The sequence below is a fragment of the Octopus bimaculoides genome, chromosome 7 (assembly GCF_046866305.1).
Source record: "Octopus bimaculoides isolate indiv1 chromosome 7, ASM4686630v1, whole genome shotgun sequence".
NCBI classification, from domain to species: Eukaryota; Metazoa; Mollusca; class Cephalopoda; order Octopoda; family Octopodidae; genus Octopus; species Octopus bimaculoides.
This window is the reverse complement of record NC_142934.1, coordinates 63,129,819-63,143,997: the sequence shown is the minus strand read 5'-3', so window position 1 is coordinate 63,143,997 and position 14,179 is coordinate 63,129,819. Positions and strand designations below refer to the sequence as shown.

The window sequence follows — 14,179 nt, the reverse complement described above, 5'->3', positions numbered from 1 at the left end:
ATGCCATAAACTAATAACTAAAATAATAAAATCCCAATCACTCCAGCTATTTTTAAACACTCAGTCTATCATCACACCATAAAATACTAATTATTAAAATGATAAAAAAGTCAATTATGAATATTTAAATCATCCAAAATATGGTGCTACTTCTCCTTCACATTTTGTAAATCATTGCACCAACTGAAATTTTATATGCATCCTTATTTGAAAGTGTTGTTTTGAGTGGCCCTGCTCAACTATATTTCAATAAACTTTAGGCACAGGAGTGGCTGTGTGGTAAGTAGCTTGCTTACGAACCACATGGTTCCGGGTTCAGTCCCACTGCGTGGCACCTTGGGCAAGTGTCTTCTACTATAGCCTCGGGCTGACCAAAACCTTGTGAGTGGAATTGGTAGACAGAAACTGAAAGAAGCCCGTCGTATCATCATCATCATCATCGTTTAACGTCTGCTTTCCATGCTAGCATGGGTTGGACGATTTGACTGAGAACTGGTGGAACCTGAAGGCTACACCAGGCTCCAATCTGATTTGGCAGAGTTTCTACAGCTGGATGCCCTTCCCAACGCCAACCACTCCGAGAGTGTAGTAGGTGCTTTTACGTGTCACCAGCACAAAGGCCAGTCAGGCGATATTGGCAACGGCCATGCTCAAAATGGTGTATTTTATGTGCAACCAGCACAAGAGCCAGTCCAGGGGCACTGGCAACAATCTCGCTCGAAAATCCTTACACATGCTGCGAGCACAAGTGCCAGAAAGGTGACGCTGGGCACAGGTATATATGTATGTGTGTGTATATATTTGTGTGTCTGCTCGTCCCCACCAACATCGCATGACAACCGATGGCGGTTCGGCAAAAGAGACCGACAGAACAAGTACTAGGCTACCAAAAAATAAGTCCTGGGGTCGATTTGCTCGACTAAAGGCGGTGCTCCAGCATGGCTGCAATCAAATGACTGAAACAAGTAAAAGAGTAAACTTCTAGGAATATAATTTGGAAGTTAACTCACATTTAGGTTTTATTAAGTTAGTTAAAGTAAAAAAAGCAATAGCTATGACCTTTGCAGGGTCATCCAGACTAATTGAAATTGATTAGGTGGGTGCCAAGACTAAATATCTATGGTCAGTGTCTGTAGGAAAAATCTTGAGTAAGACAGAACTGGGGATTAGCATGAATGCTTACAGTTGAATGAGAACCATTAATGACAGCCTAAGGACTAGTGGAAATGATAAATGAAGGGGTATGTTAGACCTCAGAAAAAAAAAAGGATCCTGGTATGTTATGGTAATGCTGCCACTAGAATGGATGTCTATTTGAAAAGGAAAAATGAATGCTGTCATCATCATCGTCATCAAACATCTGTCTTCCATGTTGGCATGAAGTGGTATGTTAGGCCTCAGAAGACAGGATCATGGAAGGTGATGGCAATGCTACTAATAGAATAGATGTCTATTTGAAAAGGAAAGATGAATGTTGCCATTGCTATTGTCATCAAACCTTCATCTTTCATGTTGGCATGGGTTGAACACTTTGACAGGAACTGACAGATTGGAGGACTACATCATGTTTCAATGTCAACATATTTTCCATGGTATATGCCCTTCCTAATGCTGATCAGTTTACAGCATGTACTGGGTGTCTTTTACATGACACTCGTACAAGTGAGGTCACCATGCAGCTTGCAAAAACTAAGATCCCCCTCCAAATGAGGTGGAGCTATAGTAAAGATGGAGATGGCATCATGCAAGGAAATGAGTGGGGTTAAGATACGAGAGAAGGGAACATGTTAGGTTTCTTCCTGTGGAGGAGCTATATGTCTACTCATATCATAAAAGAGAGAGTGAGAGAGAGAGAGAGAATAGTGGTGATGAGGTGATAAGTGAGAGGGCGGAAGTAGCTGACAGGGAGCTAGAGAGGCAGAGACAGACAGACAGACAGAGTGAATAGTGGTGATGAGGTATCACAGGTGATCCTCAAGGTGTGAGGTGAACATGTGTGTCAGAATTAGGCTGGGTCTTAAACACTGCTGGGTAGAGCTCGAGTTCCATATAACAACAAAATAAAAGTTACAAAAACAAACAAAACAAAAACAAATTTAAGATAATTGATATCATCATTTTTACTTACCAAGAAAATTATGCTTGGGTTTCCAATTAAGGCAATTGCTGTTGATAACTTCCGCTTATTTCCACCTGAGTATGTCTGTGAAGGTCTGTCAGCATATTTAGTTAAATCTAATTTATATATTGCCCAGTTGGCTACCTGAAATAATAATAATAAACAGCTTTAGTTAAAGGTAAAATTTCATAGGTAAAAATCTGAGAAGTGACATATACATCTAAACTAACTAATAAAGCAAACTAAAATTTTACACACTTTAGATATGAATAAGTTTAAAATTATAATGCAGTGACATAACTATTTAAATGAAGAAAAGCTAGAGAGTAAAGTGGGGAAGACTAAAGATTACAGTCATTATTATTATTATTATTATTATTGAGTTCAAATTCCACCAAGGTTGATTTTGCCTTTCATTCTTACAGGGTCGATAAATTAAGTACCAGTGAAACACTGGGGTTGATGTAATCGATTAGTCCTCTCCCCTAAAATTTCCGGCTTTGTGCCTTTAGTAGAAAGGATTATTATTATTATTATTATTATTAACAATAATAAGGTGGCGAGCTGGCAGAGTCATTAGCCAACCAGGCAAAATGCTTAGTAGCATTTCATTCGCCACTATGTTCTGAGTTCAAATTACGCTGAGGTTGACTTTGCTTTTCATCCTTTTGTGGTTGATAAAATAAGTGCCAGTTGAGCACTAAGGTCGATGTAATTGACTTACCCCTCCCCCATACTTTCAGGCCTTGTGCCTATAGTAGAAAGGATTATTTTTATTATTATGGGGGTGAGCTAACAGAATTGTTAGCATGCCAGGCAAAATGCTTAGCGGCATTTCATCCAGCTTTATGTTCTGAGTTCAGATTCCACTGAGGCCAACATTGCCTTTCGTCTTTTTGGAGGTCAATAAAATAAGTGCCAGTTAAGAAGAGGGGTTGATTTAATCGACTTACCTCGTCCTCTGAAATTGCTGGCCTTGTGCCAAAATTTGAAACCAACATATGTGAAATAGTGTTGATTGAAGTGATTGATTTTTCAATTAGCAATAATAAATATAACTAAGAGTAAAACAAATATTGTGGTTTAACTGAACCACAATAACCATATAAATATTTTTAGTCATTATTATTTAATTTTTAAAAAAAAACCAAAACAATGTAAATTATAGAAAAACAACATAGGTTGATGGTTAAGATTTCCTGAAGAAGTCTTCCTAACCCTGAAATATTGAAATATAAGGAACCAGATATTGCTTCATGAAAACTATAACACAATAAACATGCTATAGGTTACACTATAATTGAAATAGCTAATACATTGAGCTACATAACATGCAGCACTGACATTTTTTACAATGTTGCTTACCTGTTTAACTTCTTTTTCTGGCACTCCTCGGAGTCTGGCATAAAGTTCCAAATGTTCTCGACCAGTTAACAAAGAATTTAAAGCATCAAACTGAGGACAATAACTTATGCTCTGGTAAACTTGGTTTATATTCGTTTTGATGCTATGACCATTGATATATGCATCTCCAAAAGTAGGACTAATTTCACCAGTCAGCATCTTAAATGTAGTTGTTTTACCAGCACCATTGACTCCAAGCAGACCAAAACACTGTCCTTTAGGAACACTTATGCATAAACGATCAACGGCAAGTTGTTTCTTTCTATAACCAGTATAAACCTGAAAGACAAATTAATAAAACATGAGCTTCTAATAAACAATTATATATATATAGCTAAATTACAACTTTTTTGTTTTCTTTTAATATTTACCATTTATTATTTTTTCTTCCAGTCTTTCAAGGGTGTTATTAATGGAGTAGTTGTTTTTATCTTTTTTTTTTCATGGCTAGATGTCATTCATACTTTTAACTGTAAAGCTTAGTTATGTGCATTGCTCAGAGACATAATACAATGACTGTAGTAAAATTTGAACTTATAATCTTATAGCCATTGTGATTAAGTTAGTTAGATTTAGACTCAGACTAAGGTCTGTTATGAGCCCCAGGGTTCAGAAAGCAGGAACTTAATCTGGATTCTGACGCATATAAATAACTGATTTTACAAATCCACCACCTCCACCCTCGAATGTAAAAGTGGTCTATTGCAGGATTAACTTTCTAGCTATTACAGGAACTCATTTTCAGCCGATTGAACTGGAACAATGTGAAATGAAGTCCTTTGTTCAAGAATCAATACTGCCTGATTCAGGAAGTGAAACCACAATCTCAGGATTACAAGTGCAACAACCTAACCACTAAGTCATATGCCTTTACAAATTAGTCAACTGCTTTAGAAAAAGGTTAAAAAAACACACACACACACACTAAAGGAGTTTATGTGTTTCTGATGGTACTAAACTTATCAGTTTTAGCCAAGAAGTAAATATGAATTATTTTGAGACTCCTCAATACACTCAAATCAGACTATATATATATATAACATGCCTTCACTGCATTATCTAGAGGAGTTTTCTAGGACACAGCAACTAATGACTCCTGGATTTTCCATTTCCATTTTCTGAGTAACAGTAAAACTAAAACCAAATCCTTTCATTGTATTATCTAGATGAGTTTCCGAGTTTCCTAGGATACAGCAGCAAGTAACACAAGTCTGCAAGTAATAGTATGCCATAGTAAGGTGGTGAGTGGGCAGAATCATTAGCACACCAGGCGAAAGGCTTAGTGTTCAAATTTCACAATGGTTGATTTTGCCTCCTTTTGAGGGTCAATAACATAAGTACCACTTGAGCACTTGAATCAGTGTAATCAACTTAACCCCTTCTCTGAAACTGCTGGCCTTGCACCAAAATTTGAAATCAATAGTATGTCATAGTTACCAATAAAATTGCCAGAGTTACAAAACTACAAACAGTAAGCACATCGGCAAGTTTAGTCCATAACTTAACTTCAAATTTTCTTTAAAACAGTTTTGAAACTCATATTTACTCGTATACATCACTGTATATATATATATATATATATATATATATATATATATATATATATATATATATATATATATATATATATATATAGTAAGTACTTTTACAGAAGAATACCCCATGTATGTATGTTTGAACTCAGAACATAATATATACTTATATATATATATAAAAATATATGTGTGTGTGTGTGTGTACGTATAAAAGCACCCACTACACTCTCGGAGTGGTTGGCGTGAGGAAGGGCATCCAGCTGTAGAAACTCTGCCAGATCAGATTGGAGCCTGGTGCAGCCATCCAGTTCACCAGTCCTGAGTCAAATCGTCCAACTCATGCTCGCATGGAAAGCGGACGTTAAACAATGATGATGATGCTGATGATATACTTTTAACAACCCTAGGACAAGAATGAACACCACAACATATTCCAGTCAACAGAAACTGATGCTACGTAATTTTTCAAATCACTTAAAAATTATTTCCTTCCATTACCTTTGTTAGATTTTTTATGATTAAGATATCATCTGTGGTTTTATTAGACATCACTTTCTCTCGCTCTTGTTTAACATCTGTGTCTTCGGGAATAAATGGCGCACTGATACGTTTGGGTTTCCTGCACATAAAAAAATAAATGCATATATATATACATACATACATATATATATATACTGAGGGTGATAAATTGAATATTAATTTCAATTTAAAAACCAGTGGTCTAGCATTTAAAAAAATCTGATAATTCAGAAAAATTGTATTACATTGTATTATACACACACACACACACACACATATATATATATATATATATATATATATATATATATATATATATATATATATATATATGCAAGTGTGTGATCATTAGTTAAAATATATTCAATGCTTAAACCTTTAGTATTCAGATTTCTTTGTGAAAAGTAATGTTCATTTATTCGCATTCTTTAAAGTTAATTCTATATTATCTTGTAACTTTGAGATTTTGGAATTATGATTGTTTATTTTTAGCATGACATTGTAGGGTAGGTGTGAGAGGCTGGGACTGGCCAGTTTGAAAATAAAATAGGTAGAATATTTGGGCTGGATATAGCTGGTTGAAATGCTAAAGGGTTAATCCCTGTGTGTGTATGTGGGGGGGGGGTATACTTGTTTAAATTCTTGGATTCAATAAGCAAATAATTAGACTGTGGAATATTTGCAGTTCTGAAGAGTTTGGTGGAATTAAGGTGTCTGTTTATTAAGTAAGATCATTCACCATATTGCAGTATGCATTATGTCAGATATCTTCAAGAAAGTAATCATACTAATAGTTAAATGGTGTAACAATGCAACTGCAATAAACAAGTATACACACTTTTTGCTTTAGTAACAGATCAATTAACTGAATCAATCATGTGTAATTTTAATCAATGTATATAACTACAGCATACATTTCTTACTTTAAGTCCATGTAATTCAACAGTAATTAATGTAAATGCTTCATAATATTTCTCATTAAAGCTATTATATAAAAACAGCATAAACACAAATGTATTATTTATAGAAAGAAAAATGCATTACTATACCAGAATTTTTTCCAGAAAGAGTATTCCAAAAGAAGAGTTATAGTAAAGAAGATAATTCCCAGGATAAATAATGCGAAAAGATTCTGACCAATTTTGTTCCATTCAAATGGATTTAAGTACACCGTTTCACCTGTGAAGAAATAATAAGCATTAATGAAAGAACTACACTGATTTCCAACTGAAGAACCTGGAATTATAATATTGGTAAAGGAAATCTAATTAAAAAATTCATAGTAGGCGTAGGAGTGGCTGTGTGGTAAGTAGCTTGCTTACCAACCACATGGTTCCAGGTTCAGTCCCACTGCGTGGCACCTTGGGCAAGTGTCTTCTACTATAGCCTTGGGCCGACCAAAGCCTTGTAACTGGATTTGGTAGGCGGAAACTGAAAGAAGCCCATCGTATATATGTATATATATATATGTATGTGTGTGTATATGTTTGTGTGTCTTTGTTTGTCCCCCCCCAACATCACTTGACAACCGATGCTGGTGTGTTTACGTCCCCGTAACTTAGCAGTTCGGCAAAAGAGACCGATAGAATAAGTACTAGGCTTCCAAAGAATAAGTCCTAGGGTCGATTTGCTTGACTAAAGGCGGTGCTCCAGCATGGCCACAGACAAATGACTGAAACAAGTAAAAGATTAAAAGAGTAATAGAGAATTCTATCTGGCAGTTGATACCCAATTCATGAGTTTAAAATAGAGTAGGCTGTAGCTCACCACCTCATCACAAGAAGTTCTTGATTAAATTCAGAGTCAAGACCCAAAATTAAAAGTACCTGAGACAACTGGGGGATTCTGGTCTAAGGGTGAACATTCCCAGGCTGATTTGGTACCTAAGTTACGATTTGAGGAACTGCTCTGCTTAGAAACACTTGAAATGCCAGAATCTGATTTGTACTCAGCACTTAAGAACAAGTAGTTCAATACACTATCCCATTAGCTACCACTACTCTATGTAATATCCTCCTCTTCCTCCACTGCCACAAATAATACCACAGACTGTCACTCTGTATTGACCTCAAATTATGTTGGTCTTGATCTTTCTTTCTTTGCTTCTTTGGCCTCTAGTGCACTGTTTCTCATAATACTCTATCTAACTGGATACACAGAACATGTCCAAACCATTTCCATCTGTTTCTCAACAAGCCATTCATTGATACCGATAACTTTGGTGACCTCTTGTATTTTGCCAAATCTTCAAACAGATTTGATATCTGATATCTAAAATTCTCCTTTGTCCTCAAAAATGTGAAAATAGCAGATGTGGTTTCATATGGACAAACCCAAGTTATTTATTATTCATTGTGAAATTTTCAGAATTTTTCAGTTAACAGAAATCGATCTACCTATTGAGTTTTTCCATCTCCTCTCAATAAGAGTTACATTGAAGTTTGCAACTGGGTTCCTTTTCAATTATCAACTACTAGCATGACTAAGTGAGTATATTGATCAAGTACATATTATGTAGAAAGATTTCTTTGTTCTCTTATAAGACAGAGATTTCTCTACATAAGTTTTAAATCATACCCTCTTTGTGTGGGTTCACAAAATATGGGTGGATGGAGAAGGCACATGTTTATCCAAACATTAAAGGAATACTGCAAATTTGTAAATAAGAAATGTAAATAGAAAAGATAAGAAAGACAAAAATGCCTTACAATTGAGGGAAAGATAGAAACTAGTTGAAGTTGCATCTATATGTAGAGACTTAAAGTAAACTATGTGTAGGAATTTCATATATTCAAACATTTATAAATGTCATGTATAGATGAGAGAAAGAGAGAGAAAGAGGGAGAAAGAGAGAGAGAGACAGACAGACGGAAAGAGACAGATGGCTAAATGTGTTACTTATCTAGGTGCACTTATAAATCAAAGATATTTGTCTGAGCTTTGTTATAAGTTAATTCTTGACTTACCAAACCTTTCACTGATTTCATATATTAATTGATCTTGAGCCATTTGTACAAGTCCTCGCCCAAAGCAATATTGAGGCAGCAATAGAAATACCTTCTTCAGAATATCATTTACATACCTTAATTCCTGAAAGTGAATAAACCAATTAAACCTTTAGCATTTAGATTACTCTGACAAATGCAATGCTTATTTATTCACATTGTTTCGAATTAATCATGCATTACCTTGTAACTTCGAGATTTCAGTGGTGTGATTGCTTATTTTTAGCATGACATGGTAGTGAAAGTCTAAGAAGTTAGATCTTGTTGCATTGAACATAAAACAGGCACAATATATGGGCTGGTTATGGCTCAGTGGTAGGGCTTACAATCATGAGGTTGTGAGTTCAATTCCCAGACTGGGCTGTGTGTTGTGTTCATGTGCAAGGCACTTTATTATTTTAATTTGCTCCAGTTTACTCAGCTGTAGAGGTGAACTTTCTAGGTGCAATCTCATGGTTATTCGTAACTGTGGAGGTCTTTACCTTTTACCCTTTTATATCATTGGAGCATTGCTTTACAGCTGGAAGTCCTTTCAGTCACTAAACATTACCTGTTCTTCAAGTAAGGGAAACTCTTAACCCACACATTTTCAAAAGCATGATTGAGTGGAAGATTCTTTGACAGAAAACTGACAACAACAGTAACAACACGTAAACTAACACACAGACATAGACACACACACACATCTATATTTAATGAGCAAAATGTAAAAAGGAAAAATAAAAAGAACAAAACAATTTATTGAAACTTATGAACCTTACCTCATCATCATTCTGTAACATTTCCAAGATAAAGGTAGCTAATGTCGTTATTGTACCCAGAAAGACATTGGTACAAGACAGTGCAACAAATGCTGTACTTGGAATGTCAAAGAAGCGAGCAAATGGGTACATCATAGGAATTATAGCCCATCTAAAAGAAAAAAAATAGACAAATTTTATTTTGTGTGTGTGTGTGTGTGTGTGTGTGTGTGTGTATATAAACCAAAGTCTTAATAAGTAGGAAGGCAGACAAACCACAAACCCCTTCAGGTAGATGGCTCTGCTCGATCTGTAGAAAAGGCGTAGGTAGAAACTCTATAAGATGTACCCAGTGTAAGCTATGGACACATAAGAGATGCAGCAATATCAAAAGAAGGCTAACTGGGAGAACAGTGTTTGTGTGTGGCAAATGCTTGGGAGCAATAAACACTGAAAATGTACAGAGAACAGCTTCCATCACATTCCAAGATGAAAAACTAGAAGTAGTCGATAGCTTCCATTACCTAGGTGACCAAGTCAGTAGCGGGGGTGGATGCTCTGAGAGAGTAGCTGTTAGAAAAAGAATAGCCTGGGCAAAGTTCAGAGAGCCCCTACCTCTGCTGGTGACAAAGGGCTTCTTGCTCAGAGTAAAAGGTAGACTGTATGACGCATGTGTGCGAACAGCCATGCTACATAGCAGTGAAACAGGGGCCTTGACTGCTGAGGACATGTGTAAGCTTGCAAGAAATGAAGCTAGTATGCTCCACTGGATGTGTAATATCAGTGTGTATATACGACAGAGTGTAAGTGCCCTGAGAGAAAAGTTGGACATAAGAAACATCAGACACGGTGTACAAGAAAGACGACTGCACTGGTATGGTCATGTGTTGTTTATGGATGAGGACAGCTGTGTGAAAAAGTGTCACACCCTAGCAGTAGAGGGAACCTGTGTGTAAGAAGTAGACCCAGGAAGACCTGGGATGAGGTGATGAAGCACGACCTTCAAATGTTGGCCCTCACCGAGGTGATGACAAGTGACCGAGACCTTTGGAGATATGCTGTGCTTGAGAAGACCTGGCAAACCAAGTGAGACCGTAACAGTGGCCTATGCCAGTGCAGCATAACCAGACCATTTAAGAGTACCCTTCAATCATTGGGTAAGAAACTGCGCTTGCGAAGACCTGTTGAGGCAAGCGAAGACCTGTTGAGGCAAGCGAAGTTGTTGTCATAGCCGATGACAGTACCGCTTGATTGGCTCCCATGTCAGTGGCACATAAAAAGCACCATTCGAGCATGGTCAATGCCAGTGCCGGCTGACTGGTCCCGTGCTGGTGGCATGTAAAAAGTACCATTTGAAAGTGGTTGTTGCCAGTTTCACCTGACTGGTTCCCATGCTGGTGGGACGTAAAGAGCACCATTCAAACGTAGTTGATGCCAGTACTGCCTGACTGGCCCTCATGCTGATGGCACATAACAAGCATCCACTATACCCTAGGAGTGGTTGGCGTTAGGAAGGACATCCAGCTGTAGAAACTTTGCCAGATCAGACTGAAGCCTGGTGCAGCCTTCTGGCTTACCAGCCCTCTGTCAAACCGTACAACTCATGGAAAGCAGACATTAAATGACGATGATGATAATATATATATATATATATATATATATATATATATATATATATATACATACATTCTTTATTGGAATATATCAAAGTGTACAATTATAGTAATAAATATTGGGCTGAAAAATTTGGGGGATAGAAAAAGTCAAAAACCAGACTGCAACTTTGTCTTATCCAATGTTTACATGCTATTATTCATTGCTATATGTGTGTACTTTGAGATATTCCAAAAAAGAATTAGTTCACATCCTCTCAAAAGTTTTTTTTGCTAAAATTATCTACAGAAATTATAGCCAGTACTGATTTTTGGTGATGACATTTCCTATCTGGTAGAACCTTAACAAGTGATGTAAAGTGCACAGCTAACACAGTAGAACATGGTATCAACTTATAAAAACGTTTAATATACTTTATAGTATATTATGGTTGCATAATAAAATACCATGCTTCTACAAGTCTCAAAAGTTGTGACATTCCTATGATGTGAACACACACATGTATGTATGCATACATACATGAGGGTTGGCTGAAAAGTTCATAGGATGACAAAGAAACTCTCATGGAATATGAATAAATGAAGTTTAGTTTTCAACATGGCCCCCCTCGTGATCCATGCACTTCTTCCATTGATGCTGCAGCACTTGGATCCTATTGGTGAAGAAGCTTTTGTTCTGTTGGCCAAAAAAAAGTCATCAATAGTAGACATGATGTCATCATCATTGCGATACTGGTTCCCACTAAGTTTTTTTTTCATGTTGGGGAACATGATAATCAAATGGGACCAAATCAGGAGAATAGGGAGGGTGATCAACTAGTTCAAGGTCACAGTCACACTGAACAATTCAGTAGCAATAAAACCACCAAGTTGTTTAATTTTAGAAGAATTTTGATCTAAAATTATGTGCTGAAACCAGTATTATTGTATCTGGGAAGAGTCATCAGTGATAAAGACTATGAACTTACTAACCAGTTGTTGTTTGCTTATATTTCACTTTACTTTCTCTTCCAAGGCAGAATGCTTGCTTATGTCACAAAAATATTTTGTCGTACACTGATCTGTTGCTTTCTCAATTATCGCTCAGCAAAAATATTTTTGGGGATATAAACAAACACCAACTGGCTGTGTAGTTAAGAAACTCACTTTGCAGCCGTGTGGTTTCAGGTTCAGTCCCACTGCATGACATCTTGTCATAGCAGATTGGGAAAAGAGACCGACAAAATAACTACCACACTTAAAAAAAAAGTACTGGGGTCAATTTGTTTGACTCATCCTTCAAGGCAGTGCCCCAGCATGGCCACAGTTCAATGACTGAAATAGGTAAAAGATACAAGCTAAAGAAACAAGGAGCTGTTAGTGTGTTTATAGACTTTGTTAGTCATGACACTTCCAACAAAAAAAAAAAGAAACTTGTAAAAATTACTCTGAGATTCAGTGATTTCACAGAGAATTTGATAAATACTTTATCTTATAATCAATGGTTTCAACAGCTCTAATAAGTATGAATAAAAAACTAAAAAAAACTTACCCATAGAGAAACAACAAAGCAATCAAACATGGTAGATTGGTAGAAGAAACATATGCTTGCTGATCAAAAGCCAGAAATATCAGAATGCAGAGGAGAGCAGGGATACAATAGTTTATCTGAGGAAAAGAAATATTTACTTATTTCATTAATTGAATGATTCATTTTCACTTTGTCATTTAAAAGATTAAAACTATAGATATTTAACACAGTAAATATATTTATACATATGTGTATACACACAAACGCAAAGACACACACAGATAGTGCTGCTGTTACAAAGTAAAAAGTACCCAGGATGTTCTGCAAAGTAGTTGGTGTTAGAAATAGCATCAGGCCATAGAAATCATACCAAAGCAGACATTAGAACATGACATAGTCTTTGGACTTACCAGATCCTGTCAAACTGTACCAACCCATGCAAGCACAGAAGATGATGGTTATCATGATTTATGTACACAAATAAGAGGTATAAATAGGTGCAGGCATGGCTATGTGATTGAGAAGTTCACTTCCCAACTATATGGTTTTTAGGTTAAGCCTCACTACATAACATTTTGGGCAAAAGTTTTCTATCAGACTGTGAGATGCAAGCATTTTGGAGTGGTTATCTCCTCTTCAGTTACAGAAACCAAATGGTTTGAATTTGTAAACAAGCCATTCACTGTGATTTGTCATGAAGAGGCTTTCTCGCTGTTGACAAATGGTGGAATTTAAACTTGCTACTGACATATTTGAATTGGTAATAGCATTGCATTTATACACATCACTGCTTAGTACTCCCCACTTGTGATTCTCAGGTCCAGCGTTATCATACTGTATATATAATGTATAAAAATATATAAATTATATTCTAACCAGTAAAAGAAAATGTAAGATAATAAAATTAATACTGACCAAATCCCAAGTGATTGCTGCAAGCCAATAGATTTTATGATTGGTACCACAAACCATCTGTAAATGTTTAGCATTAGTTTTACGTTCTTCAATCAGAAATAGTGTAAAGCTGGCTGGGACAAATGATAATGCAAATAGCACACCAATGGCAATAAGAACATCAATCACACTGGCAACCCTGAATAAAAAAGAAAAGTAATAAAATAAAGAAATATAGCCTTTATGATAACACATCAACATATCTTATGATAATTCTACTTGTCACTCCGTTACTTAGCCCATCTGTAAAGCTTCCACATGATTAGTTGAAGGTGGGAGTGAGGAAGTGGGTGGTGTAGGTAAGGGGAGGGGAAGTGGATGCGTGGGAGAAGTAGTGGTGAGTGAAATGTGTATTTATTCTTTTGAGCTAAGTTTTTTTCCTCTGTTACTTAGCCCGTCTGTTAGCCCTTAGCTGAAGAGAAAGGTGAAGAGTGAAAGAAAAAAAGAGAGAGAAAAAAAGAGGGTAAGGTGAAGAGTGAGAGAGAAAAAGAGGGTAAGGTGAAGAGTGAGAGAGAAAAAAGGAGAGTGTTGTGTATTAAGTCTATAAAATTGTGCATAAAGTATATAAAGTGTATATATAAAGAGCATTAAGTAATCATCATATCCCAATTTCCTTCACTTTTCAATGATTAGCAGATGAACAAATATCTTTTGATACAGACACAATAGAAGCTACACTTTCAGGCTATCTGGATAAAGTTTTCAGAAATAACCCAATAGGTTTACCATTAATTCCATGAAATATTCACGGGTCCTGCTAGTGATTATTATTATTATTAT

At 36.2% G+C, this 14,179-nt stretch overlaps 1 protein-coding gene across 2 annotated transcripts in view; it reads right to left on the bottom strand.

Annotated features, from left to right (window-relative positions):
• Positions 1-14,179, bottom strand: part of LOC106884520 (phospholipid-transporting ATPase ABCA1) — a 287,667-nt gene that overhangs the window by 60,800 nt on the left and 212,688 nt on the right. For both annotated transcript variants that reach the window (XM_052969717.2, XM_089355446.1), the window contains exons 36-43: positions 13,361-13,538; positions 12,467-12,582; positions 9,344-9,494; positions 8,544-8,667; positions 6,627-6,756; positions 5,557-5,677; positions 3,485-3,802; positions 2,129-2,263 (exon numbers count right to left, since the gene is read on the bottom strand). In XM_052969717.2, coding sequence (XP_052825677.1) covers positions 2,129-2,263; positions 3,485-3,802; positions 5,557-5,677; positions 6,627-6,756; positions 8,544-8,667; positions 9,344-9,494; positions 12,467-12,582; positions 13,361-13,538 — 1,273 coding nt within the window. The remainder of the gene's footprint in view (positions 1-2,128; positions 2,264-3,484; positions 3,803-5,556; positions 5,678-6,626; positions 6,757-8,543; positions 8,668-9,343; positions 9,495-12,466; positions 12,583-13,360; positions 13,539-14,179) is intronic.